The sequence below is a fragment of the Phocoena sinus genome, chromosome 6 (assembly GCF_008692025.1).
Source record: "Phocoena sinus isolate mPhoSin1 chromosome 6, mPhoSin1.pri, whole genome shotgun sequence".
In the NCBI taxonomy this organism is placed as follows: Eukaryota; Metazoa; Chordata; class Mammalia; order Artiodactyla; family Phocoenidae; genus Phocoena; species Phocoena sinus.
In genome coordinates this window covers 19,619,068-19,640,662 of record NC_045768.1, presented here as the reverse complement: position 1 = coordinate 19,640,662, position 21,595 = coordinate 19,619,068, and the positions used below count along the sequence as shown (strand labels likewise).

The 21,595-nt window shown below is 48.5% G+C and overlaps 1 protein-coding gene across 3 annotated transcripts in view; it reads right to left on the bottom strand.

Annotated features, from left to right (window-relative positions):
* Positions 1-20,988, bottom strand: part of WHRN (whirlin) — an 88,380-nt gene extending 67,392 nt beyond the window's left edge. For all 3 annotated transcript variants that reach the window (XM_032635135.1, XM_032635136.1, XM_032635137.1), the window contains exon 1: positions 20,336-20,988. In XM_032635135.1, the coding sequence (XP_032491026.1) occupies positions 20,336-20,956 (621 nt within the window). In that variant the 5' untranslated portion in view covers positions 20,957-20,988. The remainder of the gene's footprint in view (positions 1-20,335) is intronic.
* Between the last annotated feature and the right edge of the window lie 607 nt (positions 20,989-21,595).

Here is a 21,595-nt window from a genome sequence, read left to right as displayed (position 1 = left end):
CTGAAAGCAGCACACGTGGGATGCAGACAATGCCCACCTCTCAGGATTGCGTGGGTTAAACGAAACAGTGTGCTTGAGGGCCGGGCCTCTGCACACAGTGGGGGATCAGCAGGTAGCAGAGCCCACTTGCCTCTCCTCCCAGGAGTGTCTGCATTGAGAAGGGAAACCAGGTGTAGATAAGCATTGTCCAAGGAGTTAAAAAAAAGAAAAGAGGTGTCTGAGAGAATCAAAACCAACGCACAGTGCATGATTTGTATTCTGTATGGCTGGCAGTAGTGGCATTCTCTTGGTCAGTTCTATAAATAGGCAAGCAGCAACCTTGAGAACGGAGAGGATGTTAATGACATTGATGAGAACGCCACGGAGAGCTGGCGCCGGAGAGGGCCTGGGAGGTCACTGAGTCTCCCAAGTGCTGCCCGTCCCCAGTGTGGTACAGAAGGGGACACTGGCAACCCGAGATGGGAAGGGACTGAGAGGGTACAGCCCAGACACAGGAGGCCAGCCCTGGACAAGCCTCTTCGCCTCTGCACCTCAGTTTCCCCATCACAAGCCTGTGGGACCAGGAAATCTGACGGCCACTCAAGCCTAGGCCATTCTGGAACCTCTGACATTGGCTCTTTGGGGGGGTAAATATAGGCTTTCCTTGGGTCTTGGAGAGCATGAGTATAATCAGCCACTGCATCATCATCCGTCTTTATCTCCCTGGCAAAACTGAAGGAGAAACGAGATTCCTGAGACAGCACTTTGCACAACCAAGCAGGCTCTGGGAATATGGTCTTGGTGCCATGGCCATTAGAACCCAGAGGGAAGGCCTCCATTCACTGTGCTTTGACTAAACCTCATGTGTCGCGCAGGGAAGGCGAGGAGGGGATGGTCTAGGTGTTCAGTTTCTACTTTCTCATCGCCTTCTTGTCTCCTTTTTTTACAAAGAACCGCTTGCTTATTTTAAAAGGGGTCACTGAACGGAGGGGTTAATTCCTAAAAAGAGCTGGCTGGTGCTTTCTTGCCCTGACAACCCTTCCACCTGCCTTCCACACTTACCATTGCTACCTTGATCCCCGAGGCTCAGGCCATCTGGAGGATAGCGTGGTTAGGTGCCCAGGCCATTCATTTCACAGAACTGGTGGCTTCTCTCACTGGCGAGCCTCAGGAGCAAGCAGCCCTACGCAGTAGGGCAAAGTAGAAGGAACTCTGGCTGTGAAACCGAGACCCAGGCATGTCCCTGTTGTGCCCCTGTCCTGCTGGGTGGTCGGGGGCTACGTCCTCCTCTTGCTGGGCCTCGGTTTTGCCAACTGGCAATGAACAGGTTGGAATCTCTGATTGCTAAGGTCCTGCCCCAAGTTAAACTTCAATGTCCTCTGCTTCATTGCTGTATTTAGAAGAAAAGAAGTTGCTATCAGGTCCCTGAACCAGATCTTGAACCTGGAGGCTATGAGGTTCCATATCAATTGGGAGGGACCAAAAGGGTTTAAGAAAACACCAGGAGAGCAGATGGAGCGTCTCGGGTGTTGCAGGAGGCACACCCCAACTCGGCACTGTCACGGGCAGCAGAGGGACCTTCAAAGGGACCTGATGACTGGGTGGGGACACACTCCAGTGGGACTACAACTGTGTTTCCCTGCTCTTTTTTTTTTTTTTTTTTGCGGTACACGGGCCTCTCACTGTTGTGGCCTCTCCCGTTGCGGAGCAACAGGCTCCAGACACGCAGGCTCAGCGGCCATGGCTCACGGGCCCAGCTGCTCCGCGGCATGTGGGATCTTCCCGGACCGGGGTACGAACCCGTGTCCCCTGCATCGGCAGGCGGACTCTCAACCACTGCACAATCAGGGAAGCCTGCTCTTTGTAGGCAGCTGCTTATGTGTGGTAAATCACATCCAAAAGCTACCTTAAAGCAGCCTGCATGCTCTGCCTGTGCCTGTGGGTGACTGTCAACCACACCCCTCTCCTGCTGCAGCAACCTGCAGAATCAGCCAGTCTCCTGAATCAATTGCTTATAAGCTGTGCCACCTCACACAAGTTACCAAACCTCTCTGTTCATCTGTTTCCCTCCTGTAAAATGAAGATCCCTTTTCTACTCTCTCTTTAGGTAGAGGAACCCTATTAGCACAGTGCCTGATACTTAAGAATCCAATGAGCTAAGGCTAAAAAAATCCCATGAGATCTAGGGAAAGTCCACGGCAAGCAAGAGCCGTCACCAGAGTCCTCTGCTCCCCTGCATGTTATCACATGTACTGATGAAACTTGACCGAGGGGCTTAACCGGCATTCCACCAGGTCAGATCACGGAAATCTCGATCTGACCCGGCAGATGGCATGGCTAAGATACGACCCATCACCAGATGACTACTCAGACTGCGTGCTATGATTGTAGAACTGTAAACTGTATGTGTATGTCTTCAAACTTAATAACTTGCTACTTGGATTAATGCTCTCAGGAGGCAAATCTGCCTCACCCAGCTCTTCAGAGCTGACTCTGACACCCCAAAATCACAGTCCAGGCGATAGAATTCTCTGCTCATCAGAGGACTGAGAAATAGACTGAAGACGGCTACAATGTGAAGGGACTGGGGGGGCGGGGTGTTAGCACGGCAGATGTACACATGCTCCTGTGTTCAAAAACATGCACCAAAGTGCAAGCACAAGGTCACAAGACCATTAGACTATTGTCTGGAGGGGCAGGTACAAAAGAAGTGTTTCAGAAAAGTCTCGAGTAAGGACATATAATGGTGAGTCATCCAGCTTATTTCAGGGCAAGGTTTTCTCTTCTGGGGAACAGATCACTCAAACTCAGGAAGGGGAGCTGGTCTAAGACCCAGGTTAGTGATGGGGAAGAGAGGGAAGGATGTGCTACCCTGCTCTTCCTGACCCCACCTTGCCTAGTTGGGCTTTGGGTTCAGACTCACTGGGCACCAATCCTGGCTCTGAGGTTGACCTGCTGTGTGGCACAGAGCAAATAACTTTACCTCTCTGTGCCTGTTTCTGCATTTAAAATGCAACTGTTGTAAGGATTATTAAGATAATGTAAACTACCTACATAGTACCTAGCACAGAGTGGGTACTAAATGCACATGATTTCCCTTCCTAAGTCTGCCAGCTTCTTCTCCCAAACAAAAGCCCTAGAAATTCTCTAAACCTCCCATCTACATGAATACAAATACCTGAGCAACTCTAGCCCCTCCCTCCCAACTTTCCTCCTCTTCAGAAACGACCTTCTTTCCTTTAATCCACACTTCCTCATATCAGCTCCGCCTTTGACACTCAGCCCCTTTCCCACCACCCCCAGGAAGCCTTCCTAGATAGTGAGTGACTCCCCTTCTCGGAGAGCACCCAGCACACTTGTATGTTTTTGTTGCCTCTATACTATAGCCTCTGCATCACCTTCATACATTCTGTCTCTAAGACTACAAGACAAGGTCCTTAAGGCACAATGCATGTTCTGTTTTCTTTATACCCTGCCCCTGTTCCTTCTCCTTCACTTACTTTCGCATTCATTCATTTGCTCATTCATTCAAGATATTCACTGGGCTTTCGAGATGCCAGGCAGCCGCCAGGAATTTGTTCAAATGAGGCCACAGAAAGAGCAGTACACTAGCCTGGGGCTCAGGCAGCCCTGGGTCACCATTCCATGCTTCTGCACACTCACGTGAGCATACACACCTCAGACACACGTGGAATTCGGAGAGAGAAGCAGAAGAGGGAATGGTTAAGAGCCGCAGCTCTGAAGCAGGGCTGCAAGGATTCCCATCCAGGCTCTGCTACCCGCCGATGGCAACCCCAGGCAAGTTACTTAGCCAGTCTGTACCCCAGTTTCCCAGGCATAAGACAGGATAATAGTAGTATTATCTCACAGGGCAGTGGTGAGGATTAAATTAGTTAATATACATAAAGTGTTTAGTGCCTGGAAGATAGGTAAGAGGTACAGAAGGGTTAGGTGTTTTTATTATAGAGAACCCAGAGTAGAAGTCTCAATTCACCATCCATGGTAATCACACACAGCTACATTCTGGTATCTGTCCTTCCCGACTTCTTGTGTGCATTTTACAAACACGTAGATGTTCACACACAAAACTATTGTTGTCTGAGGTTTACACAGGTTGACTCATACTTAAGATTTCATTGATATCTTTTTTTTTTCAGCTAAAAAATATATTTTGAAGCTCTTTCCTCAAAAGATCACCTCTTCCAACACTACATGGCATTCCCTGGCAGAGATGCACAACCACTGAATTCCCACTCCCCTATTGCTGGGCATTTATGTTGCTTCTCACTTTGCCAGCACGAGCAATCTGCGATAACACACTTTTACGTGCATCTTGGAGCACACGTGCATCTAATTCTCTACACCAGAGAAAAGTGGAATCCCAGAGGCAAGTGGGTTGTCTTTTTTTCATATGCAACCCTGTCCCTCTCTGTGTAGTTCCTATAACTACCTGCAGGGGGCAGCACTGTGAAGCCTGGACCTATAGGAGGCCTGAATGCCCCCCACCTATGGGCGCTGTGGACGGGACTAGGTGAGGGCTGTGCAGCGATCTTTTCCCGAAGCAGAGCTCACTGTGGCGCAGGGATCCATCCTCTTTCATGCCTTCTTCCACAGGCTGCAGAAATCTCCCCGTTTAGGCAAATCTTGGCTCTATCTTCCAATCCCTTCTGGGGACCAAAGTATTATAAAGCATCAAAATAAAAAGGTGGCTGAGGGGGAGGACCCCTCGAGAGTTTTTAAGTAAAAGGTATACTCACTAGAAAACCATTCCCAGACATAGTTCTACGTCTTCCTAGCTATGAGAGTTCAGGCAAGTTCCTTAAGCCCTCCAAGCCTCAGCTTTCTCACCTGTTAAATGGGGCTACTAATGCCTACCCTTATGGAGCTACCCTATGAGGACAGACAAGATAATGTACACAAAGCATCTTGCACTGGGCATGGCATATAGCAGGTACCCAGCAAATGGTGGTTAATATTATTGACAACAGCAAAATTAGTGCAATGACCACGTGTTTTATTCTTTCCACTGCACATATGAAGAAAGAACATCTGGGTGCTGAAGTGTCTTATGTAAGGTCACAGAGAGGATAAGAGGCTGGGCTTGGACTTGAATCTTGGCTTCTCCAAACTCATGCATCTCTTACCAGTAGTTCAAGAAGGTTCAAATAACACAAGGGCAATCCTACGTCTTGGCCTCCCAAGATGGACAAGGAGAGGATCTGAAAAGGGAGCGTGGACTTACAGGCTGTAAATAAATGAGAGGCCTTGTACTCTTGAACCCTGAGCTGGTCCCAGGTGCAGCCACAGGCACTGGGAAGACCCTCCCCATTAGCCCCACTTTGAGGAAGGACAGAAATTGGTGTGTGGACTCTGCCCCTGTGGCATATTTTAATGTCAAGAGAAAGTAAAGCCCTAATCAACATTCTGTCTTCAGAGCTCCTTCCTCTGCACATTTTTGTCTGTGTTAATTATTACCTCTTACAGGGACCACTAACTGCGACAGCTTTCCAGCCTCCTCTCTCAGCCTTCAAAATTAGTCTCTGCAGGGTGTCCGGACACCCTTTTAAAATGCAAGTGGGCCATTCCCTGCCCTGCTCCCAACTCTCCCAGTGCCTCTCAGGCCTGCAGAGCTGGCCTTGCTGCCCGGCCAGCTTTATCTCCTGCCCTGCCACCTAGCCTTCCTTATAGTATCAAGTGCTCCAAGCTATTTGCACGTGCTGCTCCCTGTTCCTGAAAGTACATATCTCAGCATACTCACTTATATAAGTGATTATTTTATCCTCATCTTTCTCAATAGACAGAGAAGACAGGAAATTCTTCTGGTTTGGTCACAGATGTATCAATAAATATGAAAGATAGGAGATTGTGGGTGATTCCACATAAAATGAGAGACAATGAAAAATGCAACTGAAATTGCCTTCCTCCTGAAATTGACCTCCTTCCTCTTGAAATTGACTGCCAATGAGGAATTTTACCTCTCCTGAAGTACCAATGAGTTCTCTATAGAATCTAAAAAACATGTATTAATTTCTCTTTTTGCCTTGGTTGCTAGGAAGCTCAAAATTCCATTTGAATATGAGATATCATTCCTATAAAGGCACCACCTCGCACATGCCTGTGTGCGTGAACACGTGTGAGTGTGTACGCACACACACACACACACACACACACACACAATACACTTTTCAACATGGTTTCTGATCCCTCTTTCACGTGCCTCTTCCACGATATGCTTTTTAGGTTAAGTCACTCAGTTATTTTTGAAGTAGAAAGTAATATTAATTACAAATATATTAACAAATAAGTACATGGGATATGTAGAGTTTAAAGAGGGTGTTAAATCACACCAGTCACATAGAAGGTGCTCAGTAAAACAACTGTCAAGTGGAAGAATGAATGCTAAAGGACATCTCAAGGATTAGACATCTTCTATACGCAGTTGGAAGCAGAGATATTTTTCACAGACATATGAAGCAAAAATGAAAGGAGAAAGGTAATTAAACCACTGAGGAAATGTGAATACATGGAGATAAAGGCCAGGGGAGATGGCAGAGAAGTGATGACTAGTTAAGGAGGGTGCGAATATCTGCACCTTTTCTCCTTTTCAGTTTTCTTAATGATGTTTAAACTTGCCTTTAATTGGGAACTTAATAAGTAGATTTTCAAAAATCAACTGTGCATTCCCCTCATTCTCTTTTCTTTATGAGTTTGGCCTTCTCCAAAGGCTCAGTGTGAAGATGCAGAAGGAAACTTTTGTTCCAGTGCTGGGAATGTCAGGATCCCAGAGGCTGGAACAGGGACCTGAAATTTCAAAACCCCTGCTCTCCAGTATCTTTGCCCCTAAATGTCTTAGTGAGCTAAGGTTGTGTGAAAAGGAAAAACATGAAGGATCAAAGAGAGGGGAAAAAATGTTGTCCTTGGTGATACTGTCATGAGAAATTTACACGATAGTGACAGAGTGACCCTCCCTTTGCAAAACAATTCACAAGATGAGGACAGAGCATTTCCAGAAAGATATTGATTCCTTTTTAATGCAATTCTTCAATTATCCACTAAGCCTGGCTTTTAGTCTCTTATAATTTAAGTAAATTACTTTACAAATGTTCTTTTAAATTTTGTCTCTTTTTTCTTTTCTTTTTTCCTATAAGGAGGAACTAACAAGATTCTAGGAGTCATAAATATAATCACCAGATGTGCCTCCATGGGTTTGCAATGGACTGCTTTGCTGTCTAGAATTAATGTCCATAGCGCATCCATCCATCGGGAAAATCAGTTTATATCAGTATCATTTTCTCAGTGCACGAGTGGTTACATGGATGGGGAGTATTCTCCTTGCTGACTCTCCACATTCCTGTCCGTCATCACTTTCTGTGCATTTTCAGTTAACACGGGGATGGGCTTCCAACTTAATTCACCCTTAGACTGAAGAATCTGAATTCAAGGTGGATGAATCAACCACCTCCTAACAATCTACCCAGGAGATATGATAAAGAAAAAGGCTGATAGATCTGACGACATGGAGATGTCAAATTCTTGTGATTCAGTGGGCAAAGAACATCAAAAAGTTATACACCAAATAAATGTTTTATATAATATATGTATTATATATCTATATATGTATATAATATACGATATATTCTATACACCATATATATGTATATACAGCTATACAAACAATAAACATGCAAAGCAGTTCAACTTCACTATTTAAATTATGCAAATCAGAGTAGGATACATTTTGTTGATCAGATTGGCAAAAATGGAAAAGAAATACAATATCCAGTGTTGGCAAGGCTGGGGAAAAATGAGGCGTCTTATACACTGCTAATGTTGGGAGAAGGGACTGTAATAAAAACAAACTCTTTCCCAAGAGCACTTTGGCAACATCTACCCAAGCCTTAAAAATCTGCCTATCCCCTGAGCCAATGCCACCTCTAGAGAGACAGTCCAAAGAATTATTAGAGATGTGCTTAAAGATTAATGTGCAAGGATGTTTAAAGCAGAAATATGGATACTGTTTTTTTTAAAAAAACAGTCCAACAAGAAGAAATTAGTTAAATAAACCATGAACCCCGTTGCTATGTTATATTATGCAATCATTAAAAATCATTTTCGAGAAACATTTATCAAGGTGGGAAAACAGTCCCGATATACATTGTCTGGTGAAAGAGGCAGGATCCATGACTATGTTCGGAGTGGCAGTTTTATAGAGGGTTCCCAGTGCAAATTCACACACATAGGCACACAGGGAACTGAACAGACAGGAATCAAATTGTCCACAGTGACAATTTCTGGGTAGAGGAGATTATCAAGATCTGGGTTTTTTTTCCTTTGTGTTTTTCTGGGGTTTCTAAGTTTTCTAAATTGACGCCATATCTCTTAGGTCATTAACACACACACACACACACACACACACACACACACACACACATTTTATTTTTAAAAGCCCAAACAGACTCCTCTACTCCTCATGTTTCCTATGAACTGAATAAAACAGTCTTTGGTTTACCCAGTCTGCAATGGCCACCAGTCTTTTACACAAGGCCGAGGAGACTCTGTCCTCATCCTGCCCAGATAGCAGACAGCAAGACAGATTCAAGCCTCCACCATCCAGTGAAATGATTTCGTAAGCTACAGGTTTATCCTAATGGGGGTTGAGTTGAGGTCACAGTTATCTAGTTAGGGAATTTCCACAGACTGCACAAAATAAAATCCTGACCAAGGTCAGGGCATGGTGAGAGAGATAAGAGAGGGGGACAAGGAAAGGAGGCAAGGAGTGCCCTAAGGTTTAGTCAATGACATGCATAGAGCTTTCCCAGGAAGGGGCAGGGCGGCTGTGGCCTGGGTTGTTTGGTTCCTCATGGCTTTTCCTGCCAAATGGAAAAAATTGGGGAAGAAGTATACATTTACTAAACCCCAGGTCTGGCCAGCACCGTGGCTTACACCCCGCTTCTCAGAAGCTGTCGAGAGCAGTGGTCAAGAGCAATGCTTTGGAGGCAGAAAGACCTGGGTTCAAATCAGGTCCTGCAACCTCCCATCTGTGTGCAGGTCACTTCCTCTCCCGGATGTTCAGTTTCCTCTCCCGGGGGCTGTGTGAAGAGTCGGTGTGTGAAGCCCAAGCAGAGTTCCTGGTGGCACACAGAAGACCTTCCATGTGGCCATATTTATGAGTGTGCGTATGGCTCTAGAGCCCAGGTTCAAGCACAGAAGGATGTTGCCTCTTTCTGGTGCTGGGGTGATGGATACATTCCCTCAAGTCAACAAAATCTGTGTTTAAATCCTGACTCTGCCACTTTCCATCGTTGTGACAACAGGCAAGTGACAAATTCTTTGTAGTTTTGCAAAATGAAGCAAATGAATGTGGTACCTATCTGACAGGGCTGTTGTGATGTTTAAGTGAATTTATATATACAAAGGTTATTACTGTCCACAGAGCAACACAAGAAAACACTAGGAAGTATATACCCTGTGTCACAACTGAGTGAAGGAGGCCACTACCCAGAGGAAGGGGAGGGGAGAAGGGAAGGTTTCTCGCGGATGGGGCAGCTGCATGTGGGCGGCAGGACTGCTGGGAAGATGCCCTGGGGCCATGGATGTCAACGGGTAGAGAGAAACAAAGCCTTGTTTCAGAGGAGGGCGCGTGTTGCTTGTCTGGCCAACTGTGAACTGCACTTGGGAACAGCCGGAGAAAAGGACTGTCTGTGGGTAAAAAGGGATCGGATCATGGGCAGCCTGAACATCGGGGTGAGGAGCTCGGCCTCTGCCCCGTGGGCTCCCAGCTCCGGTGCGAGGCACTAGGCAGGGCATGGCTGGATCAGACCCAAGTTTAGAAAGTTAACCCTGCTTCCAGGGTGCAGAACGGACTGGGCGGCAGGTGAGCAAGACGGGAGACAGCAAGGAGGCCTCTGAGGTTTGGCAGTGGTGATGGCGGGGGAGGAGTGAGACCTCACCGAGACCCGCTGGGGAGAGGTCAGTCCCAGAGAGTCTAACCCCGCCAGCGCTGGTGCAACCCCCAACGGGGACCATGGAGAAGAGGGGCAGGTCAAGTTACTAACTTGGGAAATGTCCACGATTTGCAGGTGAGTGGAGAGGTGCCATCAGAGGGTCAGAGATGAGCCAGGGCAAATAAAGTTGTTGTTAATACTAGAGAAGAGCTAAAATTATACATAAAAATAAATAAGTAAACTAAAGGGAGGACAGATCCTGTTCAGAGACCACACTGCTAGGAGATGGGTGAAGAGACAGACATTTGGGGGAAGAGGGGAAGGAATTTGTGGGCGATCTGAACATCCTGACCTGCCCAGCAGACTTAAAAATCTCAGGATTTGGAAGGACTCTTGGAAGCGGGAGAGGGTTCAGGAGAGTTGGGGGAAAATCTGGGAGAGGTTTGGGGAACCCAAGAAGAAAGAAGAGGGAGGCGGAAGAGAGATGAAGAAAAGCATAAAGGTCATGCTGGGCCCAGACACACCAGAGGACACCACACCCTCCATCCCGGACCAGGAGGATGGAAATGGCAGAAGGAAAACCCCTCCCCAAGGACTTCTGGGCGGAGCTTCCCTACCTACATGGGAGGTTAACTTCTGATAGCTGGACCACTTTTCTATTCTTTTCTTTTCCTAATCAGAAACCTCTTAATGAAGCCTAGAACACCATCGCAGAAGTGGTTCAAGTAAATTACAGGTTTTATTTTTTAAGGTGTGGATGCCTGTGTTGTCAAATCACCACTTTCACCTGCATTAATCGCTTAAATGGGTTCTAGAAACAGCTAACTCCTCGGCCTCCTCGTCAGGACCCCTGGGGCGCCCAACAGGGAAGGATGCTGGGGAACAAGGTTGGACATGCAGCTGATCGGGGGACAAGGCTGTCACATGCTGGCCTCTGGGCCATGCATCTATCTTGCCTCCCGACATTTTTAAGGGAGGTCGGGGCATACAATTCCACTCAATCCCTGGGCTTGATTACTGCTGTAAAATGAAAATGCAGATGCCAACATCCAGATAGGAGCAATTACATTTTTAAAGAAACTCTGTCTATGCGGGAATATGGATTACATTTAGTAAATGTGCGATTCAAACATCTACAATGGATCACGAAAGCCCCAAGTTCCAGAGTCTTCTTCCAAATGAATTTTTCTTTGTTTTTCAACAGGCACAACGGAAAACTTTCAAAGCCAAGCAAATTCAGTCGATAGCATTTTTCGTTTCAATCCTTTCAGTGGGACCTCTACATCCTTATTTCTCAAACTTTTGATGTGCAACGGCGTCAGTGACCTGTTTGTAAGGACAGGGAACCAGGCTCACCAGTGTGGGAGTCTGAGTCACAGAGAGGCAAAGGGAGTTGCTCAAGGTCCCTGCCAAGTACACTGTCACATGAGCCCAAGTCCATCTCCAAAAGTTACCTCTTGGGTACAGACCGCCCTTCCCTTGATTTTCCAATATATCAGCTGACCTTGCACATCTGGAATTGTGCTCCAAAACAGCTAAGGATGGGGACAGGCTCGATCTACCTTTCTGATCAAGTCTTTATGTGGATATACATGGGGGTGGGGTGGGGGGAAGGGGTGGAATCCAAAAGAAACATGTGCTTCCCACACCTCAGAGTGGTTAAGACTTGTCTGGGGGTGGGGGGCTTGTTAATTTCTGAATCACCACTTTTAATTTAAGGCCCCAACACCTGGGTGTCTGGAAACACACTTTTGATGTCATTTTACTATGTTCTTCCCTGTAGCCTGCAGCTTAAAAGTACTGTAAAGAGGACAGCCTGGGACTTGTTTATGGGAGGCTCTGCTCTATTTGCTTTGCATTCAAAGTTGAGAGGATGCTGATACTATGAAAACTCAGGTAGAAGGGAAAAATAACTATGAAACTGGCTGCCAGCTGAAGCAGTACCACAGCCAATTCAGAAGAAGGAACACAAATTCTCAGAGGGGGAAGAGGCAAAGGGGCTGGGACTGGAAAAGAAGAAAAAAACCCCACTTATGCATTCTCAGATAGAGCAGCTTTGAAACATACACGTGATTAGTAGGAACTTGCCCTTCACCTGAAATGCTGAGGTTTCTTGAAACCTGAAGTGCTTCTTCTTTTTTTTTTAATAATAAAAAGCCAGAAGATACATCTCACCCGAAATTGGTTCATTGATTGCTGCAGAATGCATAAATGATTCTATTTTGGAATCTCAGACACAGGCTTCTGGGAATGTGATTTTTAAATTAAAAGCAAAGTGACAAATGAAATAACTGAAGGGGTCTCTTAAGGTCAATTTGGGCTGCAGACGTTGGAAAAAGCTATTGCCCAGGGCTTCCCTGGTGGCGCAGTGGTTAGGAATCCGCCTGCCAGGGCAGGGGACACGGGTTCGAGCCCTGGTCCGGGAAGCTCCCACATGCCGCGGAGCAACTAAGCCCGTGCGCCACAAGTACTGAGCCTGTGCTCCAGAGCCCGCGAGCCACAACTACTGAGCCCACGTGCCACAACTACTGAAGCCCGTGCGCCTAGAGCCTGTGCTCCACAACGAAGGGCAGCCCCCACTCACAACTAGAGAAAGCCCGCGTGCAGGAATGAAGACCCAATGCAGCCAAAAGTAAATAAATTTTTTTTTAATTTTTTAAAAATTATTATTATTATTTTTTGCGGTGCACGGGCCTCTCACCGCTGCAGCCCCTCCCGCCGCGGAGCACAGGCTCCGGACGCGCAGGCTCAGCGGCCATGGCTCACAGGCCCAGCCGCTCCACAGCACGTGGGATCCTCCCGGACCGGGGCACGAACCCAGGTCCCCCGCATCGGCAGGCGGACTCCCGACCACTGCGCCACCAGGGAAGCCCTAAATAAATTTATTGAAAAAAAAAAAAAAACTGTTGCCCACCGTCACAGACCACACTTTTTTTTAAGGCCTTGCACTTAAATGGTATTAGAGGGTTTCCTATTCAGTAGGTTTTCATACCTATTAACACATTTGATCCCCACAGCCATCCTGGGAAGGAGGCAAGTGGGAGGTAGCTCTGCCCATTTCACAGTTCTGAAGCTGAGGTTCAGAGATGTCACGTGATCTGCCCACAGCCACACAACTAGCTTCCTGGTACAGCACACAGTAGAGCCTATGGCTTTCCTTGATTTTTCTATCCAGCACCCAGTACACTGCAACCCACAGACTTTCTTAAGCAATCACACTCAAGAACCAAGGAATCCTGAAGTCACCAGCATTGTATTGGGAGTAAGATCATTCCATTCGTTCAGCAAATATTTATTTATTAAAACACCTACTGTGTGCCAGGCACTGTGGAGGTGCTGGGGGTGTTTCAGTGAGTAATGCAGGTCAAATTTCAGTTCTCATGGAGCTTACTCGAAGTGGGGAAGGCAGATGATAAACAGTAAAATGTCCTTCTGGTAGTGACAAGTGTGCTGAAGGAAATTAAAGCAGGGTACAAGGATGGAGGAGTTGGGGGGTGGGGGCGATGCTTCTTTGGAGAGGGTGGCAGGGATGCAGATGCATGCAAATGTCACGGCACTTAAAACACTTGGTGGGACCTCTCTGGTGGCGCAGTGGTTGGGAATCCGCCTGCCAACGCAGGGGACGCGGGTTCGATCCCCGGTCCAGGAAGATCCCATATGCCGCGGAGCAACTAAGCCTGCGAGCCACAACTACTGAGCCCGTGCACCACAACTACTGAACCTCGCGCGCCTAGAGCCCATGCTACGCAACACGAGAAGCCACTGCAATGAGAAGCCCGGGCACCGCAACGAAGAGTAGCCCCCGCTCGCGGCAACTAGAGAAAGCCCACGCGCAGCACCGAAGACCCAACGCAGCCATAAATAAATAAATAAATTTAAGAAAACAAAAAACAACACTTGGTGATCTGTGGCCATGGACGGATCCAAGTCCCCCCTCGTGACTCCCTGAGGGCACGGGCTGTATACTGGTCATCTCTGATTTCCGAGTACATGCCACAGGCCTGGGTGTGGTAAGTGCTGCGTAGAGCACCAGCGAACAAATGGCTCTGCCGGATGACAGGCTGGACTAAAAGATGCCACTTTCTCTCGACATGTAAGCAGCAGACTCCCCACTTGGTAAAATGAAGCCTTTGGATAGTTTTTAAAAGGCCCCCTGAATGTCAGGCACAAAATGTGCCGTCTGCCTGCCTTCCAGCAGGGGGCTGGCATTGCCGTCCAGAAGGACGGGTACATAACCCTGGGGCTGGGTTCCAGGCGGGGAGGTAAGGCAAAAGGGCTACTTAACTCCTAATCCCAAAGGTAACCCTGGGCTAGTCAATTTCACCTCCTTGGGCACAACCCTCCTGACCTCCCTGCCTTCCCTGGAGAGGAGAAAGCACCCAGCATACAGTAGACACGCACGAAGTCAGCCTCCTCTCTTCCCAGTAGTGTTCCGGAAAGCAAGGTTAAGACACAAGTGCACCAACCCCATGGCGCTGCCTCCTGCAGCTGATGCCCGAGTGCATGGGAAGCAAATGGAGAGGCTGATTCTTGCTCTTTGCACCCTTTCCACCTGGCCTGCTGTAAAAGTACAATGGACATGTCTGCAGCACAGGAATCTTGAAAAGGCGGCCCCCGCCCTGGGGCACAGTTAGAAGTCTGTGTCAGCTCAACATTAACATCAGATTCTTGCTTGGGGGTTTTTAAAGAAAAAGAAAAAAGGAAGAAATAGAATCGGCTTTGAAAGATTTGTACTGCAGCCTGCAGCTACCTCTAGCCATGAAACGTCATTCCTTCTAATCAGATTCTCTGGTCCTTGCTGGGCACTAGTCCGGGGTCCCTAGGCCGTGGAGACCAAACACTGCCCTTCCAGGTCATCAAAGAACCTTGCTGGAAAGCCAGTTGGAGCCTAATCCCCAGGAACGCCTGCTTTAGTGCAAAGCCCTTTGAAGGGGGGCGGGGGGCGGGATTATGACTCAGGAGGAAATGCACATGTGCGGCAAGTACCAGCCGACAGGCAGGCAAGGGGCTGCGTGCACTTGACAGGTGCATACAGACTGGGTGTCTTGTGGCTGAAGAAAGGCGGAGGTGGGAAGCAGCACCGCGCACAAAATCCAATTGGTCGGGGGTTAAAGGATCCTACTTATCTTTGTAGCTCCATCTAAATGATGAGTCTACGGCAGGTAATAAACAACTGGGTTTGTCGGGAGCGGGAGGGGGAAAAACAAGAAGCTAGCGCTGGCGTGATTCTACCCCTCTTTCCCGTCCAGCTTAAAGTCAGGAGGCAGGAATCTTCTACTATAAAAATATCAATCCTGAAAAAAACAAATAAAGGCATTCTCTTCCACCCTAGAAAATGCTTCTTTGATTTGAACCGTAAATAACCAGTTGAAAGGCACCATCATTTTCTAAAACCTTGAGGATCTGCTTGAGCCAGATAAATACACAAGACTAAATTAAAGAAATGCAGCCTCTCAAGGTACTGCATCATGCTCTGGGCCCAGCAACCAAACATCTATTCAATAATGGTTTTATTAATAGTGAGCTTTCAACATGTCATTGCTGGCAGGACTCAGAGGACCCAAGAATGAGTGTGGAGCCAGAGGAAAGCCTGTGTGTCCCCACGAACACATTACCCATGGTTTCCAAATTGGAAGACAGGAATGAGACAGGGGAGGAGGAGCTGTGTTTCAGACACAAAGTTGGAAGTGGTAATAATCTGTAATGTCTTCAGCCAACCATGTACAATGGGAAGATGACAAATGTGTCATTTAGAATGTGCCAGACCAAATACAATAACTTATATTAATACAGACAGATTCTTCCCGGGGTTATTATGCAAAGGAAAGGAGGGTGTGATAACTCTAATTAAATGAAAGGGCCCGCCACTGTTTTAAACTTCTGGAAGGTTTCAAATTCTAATATGCTCCTTGGATGTACCTGGGAGGATTCAGAGACTGTAATGAAGCCGTTTAATTTTTATCGAGATGAAACACACGCATCCATACACGCACATCCCGGCGGCACGTGGATACCCCGCATTCTGCTACCAGAAGAATCAGGGACTCAGAAAGCAAATTCACTCAGAAAGTGAATTTGATTTTGAATGCTCCCAGGGTGGTGCTGGGCATGCCACAGTCCTGCTGTCGTTTTCTCAGTTACTCTGGAATGGCACAAGGGTTAGTGTTCTTGGGTTGAGGGACAGCAGTCAAGTGCTCATCAGCACAGTGTATAAGCCATCAATTTCTTGATTTGGTAGGAGGCTACCCAAGAGTGCCAAGATTCTTGTCTCCCAATCGTTAGCCAACTTTCTTTACTCTGCGAGAAACGAAATCAATTCCAAAAGAACAAGAAAACACCGGATTAGACATTCTAAACGCCTCTGTGTAGTACATACTGAGCAAATCACAGACTGTCTGAACTGGAAGGGACCTTGGGCAGCCCTGGCTCATCCACCCTAGGACCCGTAGAGAGTCAGTGACTGGCTCAAGGTCACACAACAAATGTGCAGCAGAGTCCAACATCCCTGGCCTGTGGACTTCTTGGCCAATTTATCAAGCATTTTTGGCTGAAAATCTTTGAAAGATCTACTTTTTTATTATTATTAGCTTGGCTCCTGTTCGTTCAAGATAGACTTTTCAAAAATCAAACGTTTCAACATAATGCAAATAGTAAATGGCTTGCCTTATCCGCACCTGTCCCTGCTGATTTAGCAAACAGGCTTCAAGAGAGGGATGGGAGCCCCATCAGTAGAGGATAAAATCCTCACTGAACTTGCCCTAACAATGCATACTTGATTTGTCAGAAGAGAAGTGGAAGAATCCTTGTGTACTCAATCTCCTCTGTTCACTGAGAGGAGGTGACCCTCTCTGATTCACCAACTCTTAAGGAATTTGATTCCTAAAATTTAATTTTCTTTATACACACACACACACACAATTAATCTCTCCTTTGAGAAGCTCAGAGGATCTTTCCCCACTTTCTACCTGCAGAGGAAAAATAAAGATTTCAAGATTGAAAACATATCTCCTCAATACCCAAAACATGGAAACAACCTAAGTGTCTACTGACAGATGAAGGGAGAAAGTAAAGGTGTCACATATTTATATACAATGGAATATTATTCTGCCATTTAAAAAAGGAAATCTTGCCGTTTGTGACAACACAGATGAACCTGGAGGACATTATACTAAGCAAAATAAGCCGGACACAGAAGGACAAATACTGTATTATCTCACTTATAAGTGGAATCTAAAAACGTTGACCTCATGAAAGTAGGGAGTAGCATAGTGGTTGCCAGGGTTTGGGGGTGGGGGGAAAGGGGAGATATTGGTAAAAATTCCAGTTATAAGATGAGTAGGCTCTAAGGATCTAATGCACAGCACGGTGACTACAGTTAATAACTGTGAACTCTGTTCTTAAAATTTGCTGAGCGAGCACATCTTAAGTGTTCTTATCATGAAAATAAAGTAACTGTGAAGTGATCGATATGTGAATTAGCTTAGTTGTGGTAATCATTTTGCGATGTAAAGGTGTATCAAATATCCCATTGTATACCTTAAATACATACAATTTTTACTTGCCAGCTATACTTCAATAAAACTGTGGGAGGAAGCAAAAAATAAACAAATGAAATAAATAAAATTGAAGAAGAAGAAAAAAGAAAACACGTCTCCTACTAAACGCAACGTGATATCCTGGAACAGAAGAAGGACAGAAGCAGAAACACTGGTGCCATTTGAATAAAATCTGAAGTTAAAATCCCTGCACTGTAGCTTCTAAAGAGGGGCTGGAAGTGCAGAAATCCCGGTTAAGGGCAGTTTGTATCTCGTAGAGAAGCTGGGGCCTCTTTGGGCTTTCAGTTAAGGGACTTAACACCTTTAATTTTGTGGAAATGTGTCAACAGCTGCAAGTGTTCTAAACTGTCCCTGAAACTCCCGCCCATCCTGCAAGCCCAGGCCCTCCTGAGGCCTCAGAGATGAGGTTCCGCCTCCTCCGTTTTAAATTCCATCCATGGAAAGTCCGTCCCCCTTTCTCCCCGGAGTTAAGGTGACACAAAGCAGCACTCTTTTGCCTGTTGCTTCTGGAGGGTCCAAAAGGGTGTGTTCCAGGCTGGTTATGTGTCTGGCATTGGCCGGAAGGAAGAGGGTCACCCGAGAGGCAAGTGTTCCCTCAGCCTGCTCAGGAAAAGTGACAGGGGTAAGGAGCTGCCGGGATCGCACTGGCTCTCACCCATCCAAGGGCAGTTCTCTCCTATCAACACCACCCCCCCCCCACCCCCCCAGCAAGGGCAGTTCGGCAGCTTCAAAAGCTGTTCCAAGAGAGTTCAGGTCTGACTCTGGAAGCAACAGGAGTAAACACAGGAGCGAAGGCCTGGTGCTGTTCTGAGTCACCGGGTAGCAGCACCTTGGTGTAGTCGAGGGACGTTCAGGGAGAAGATGCAGAGCGCCATCAGCGAGATGGGGGAGGGCCAAACGGAAACTCACAACTGAGCAGCTCCAGCCTTAGAGGTGCCGCAGAGTCTGGGGTGGGAACTGAAGGGAGACTCAGTGTTTTGAAAGTCCAGGTTACCTGAGGCCTTTCCCAAGTCTATCACCTTGTGATGATTAAGCTACCTGAGTCCTTTTAAACTGCCACGAAAATTGAATCCACGTTTATAAATGACCATGTGGATCAAGTATCTTTCAAGTATAAATGGATCATCTGGGAACTCCAGACCTTTTAGGATCAAAGGCTAATAGACTATTTCTTTTTTTTTTTTTTTTATAAATTTATTTATTTATTTTTGGCAGTGTTGGGTCGTCGTTTCTGTGCGAGGGCTTTCTCTAGTTGCGGCGAGCGGGGTCCACTCTTCATCGCGGTGCGCGGTGCGCAGGCCTTTCACTGTCTCGGCCTCTCTTGTTGCGGAGCACAGGCTCCAGACGCGCAGGCTCAGTAGTTGTGGCTCACGGGCCCAGTTGCTCCGCGGCATGTGGGATCTTCCCAGACCGGGGCTCGAACCCGTGTTCCCTGCATTGGCAGGCAGGTTCTCAACCACGAGCGCCACCAGGGAAGCCCTGGACTATTTCTTTATAAATAGGTGGAATGTCAGATAAGAGGAAGAGATTGGCTGGGGAGAGGAGACAGAGAGGAGGATGCCCGGAAACCCACAAGGAGCTTTGTCCGCTGCGCCCCTGAACAATATAAACTCATCCGTCTTTTTTCAGAAGCAGTGAAGAAGTTTCTAAAATCCTCAGGGGCCTCCCTGAGGGGCAGACAGATCAGGATGGTCATGCCCCAGGTGAACAGTCAGGAAGTGGGTTCAAGATGCACCTGGCCACAGGTCATTAACAGACACAGGAAGTAGCCTGGGGACCTCTGCTGCCTAAGCGTTCCCAGCAGCCTGCAGGCCCTCCGCTGGAGTCCAAATCACCTGCATAGAGGGGACCTGAGGCAGGGGCGAGTGGTGGGGTGGTGAGAAGCTGGGTCACAGGCAGCCCCAATCCCCTGGGAAGCATTTTCCCTGCAGAAGCAGACTGTGTCACTGTTCCTTTTCCCCAGAACCCTTCACTTCTTGCACACAAAGGTGGTGGTGGCGGTGGTGTGTGTGTGTGTACCCCTGCAAGGGATCCCTGAATCCACACATAAACCAAACGCTCTCCACCTCATACTCCAGTTGATCTGCAATAGCCCTGGGCACGAGATCAGCAAACATGTACCTTCCTTTAAACAGCATGATTAAATCCCTAAGAGCTAGCTGTCAGGAGATTATTTTTCTCAATTAACAGACACAAAAAGTACAACTACTCTCAGGGGGGTGGGGGATTGATTTTTGACATTCAAGCAGATGCCTCCTTCCCAACAAGGTTAGAGACACTTACAGTCCAAGTGAGGACCAGAGGTTATGAGGGGGCAAGTGACGTGTCCCAAGATACATGGCCTGGTTCAATAAACAGCAGGGTCAGGCCAGAACTCTGTGGGTCACCAGACCAGCCTCCCTGGACCACTCTGAAGCTAACAAAACTTTCTTTCAGGGGCAAAAGCCTAGAGAATAATGAGAATAACAACAGCAGAAGGGGAGGTCACCCACTGATAACTGACTATATGCCAAGCAGAGACCTTATCTCTTTCAATGCTCATAAGAACCCATAGCCTCTTTCGCACTTTGTAATCACACATTTGCGTAAGTATTTGATAATGCCTGTCTCCCACGCACTAGCCTTTAGGCCCCACAAAGGCAGGGTCCATGTCCGTTTTGCCCATCACTATATCCCAAGTGCCTGGCAACTATTTGCTCAAAAAACTAGATGTTCCTGTTTTAAAGAAATACTTTTAAGAAAAAGGGGACCCAGAAAGGTCAAGCGATTTGCCTAAGGACACACAGCATGGACTTAATGCCAATATGAGGAGCTTCGCCACTCTGTCCCGTACTCACCCCCAAACCAGAGCCCTACCTTGACGGCCTCAGCGTGGGTCACCCGGGCCAGGGATTTGTCGTTGACACGCAGAATCTGGTCCCCGACTTGCAGCCCTTCCTTCTCGGCCAGAGAGCCTGGCTCCACCAGCGACACATAGATGCCCACGCCATGCTCCGAGCCCCCACGGATGCTGAAGCCCAAGCCCTCGTGGGCCTTGGCGCGCCGTAGGCTCACTAGGCGCACCTCCCCGGGCCCCGCGCCGTCGGGGCCGCCCCAGGTGGGTTGCCTGTAGGAGGAGGTGGCGGGCAGGTAGAGACCCTCGGCAGTGTATTGGTCGAAGAGCAGCTGGTCAGAGCGCGGGATGACCAGCCGCAGCATGGGCAGCAGACGCCGCTTGACCGGGCTGTCCAGCAGCACGCGCAGGGTGCGCACCAGGTCGAAGACGTTGCGGCGCGCGTGGTAGGCGTTCAGACAGTGCGTGAACTGCTCCCGCTCCGCCTCGCTCAGCAGCGCCGTCAGCGCCTGGTGCAGCTGGCGCACGTTGGCAGACAGCAGTCGCAGCCCCGCGCCCCCGCCGCCGCCGCCCGCCCCGGCCGCGGAGCCCAGCGAGCCGGTGGAGGACGAGCTCACCGACAGGCCGTCCAGATGCGCGTTCATCTCCCCGCCGAGGGCCGGGCGGACTCGGGGCGCGCGGTGGGGCAGCCGCTGCACTCGCTGGCACTGGCGCGACAGCTGGATCCCCGGGAGCGCGGAGATCGCAGCCGGAGTCTGGGTTTGGGAGCTGGGGGGACGCCGAGACAGGGGCTGGATCCGGGGAGACGCAGAGACGGCTGCCGGAGTCTGGGCTTGGGCGGGGCAGGGGGTGGGCACGGAAACAGTGCCTGAATCCTGGGGGTATCGCGGAGACCAGTGCTAGAGTCCCGGGCGCGCGAAGACGGAGGGGGTCGCGAAACTGGAGTCCTCGGGGCGCAGAGACGGAGGCTGGAGTCCAGAGGACGCGGAGACAGCGGCTGAAGTCCGGGCAAGGCGGAGACGGCGGCGGGGTTCCAAGGGACAAGGAGTTGGCGGCTGGGGCCCTGAGGTCGCGGCTACTGCGGCTGGATCCGGGGGGGACGCGGAGAGAGCAGCTACATTCTGGAGGGCACAGAGATGACGGGTGGCTGCAGTGGGGTGGGGGGGTGCCCAGCAAAGCTGACCGCCCCGTCACACCATGCCCGGGGCTCCCCCAGCCGGGCCGCCCGTTCCTCTCGGGCTGGGGGAACCCAAAGTCATAAGTTGGGGTGGGGGTCGCTCTAG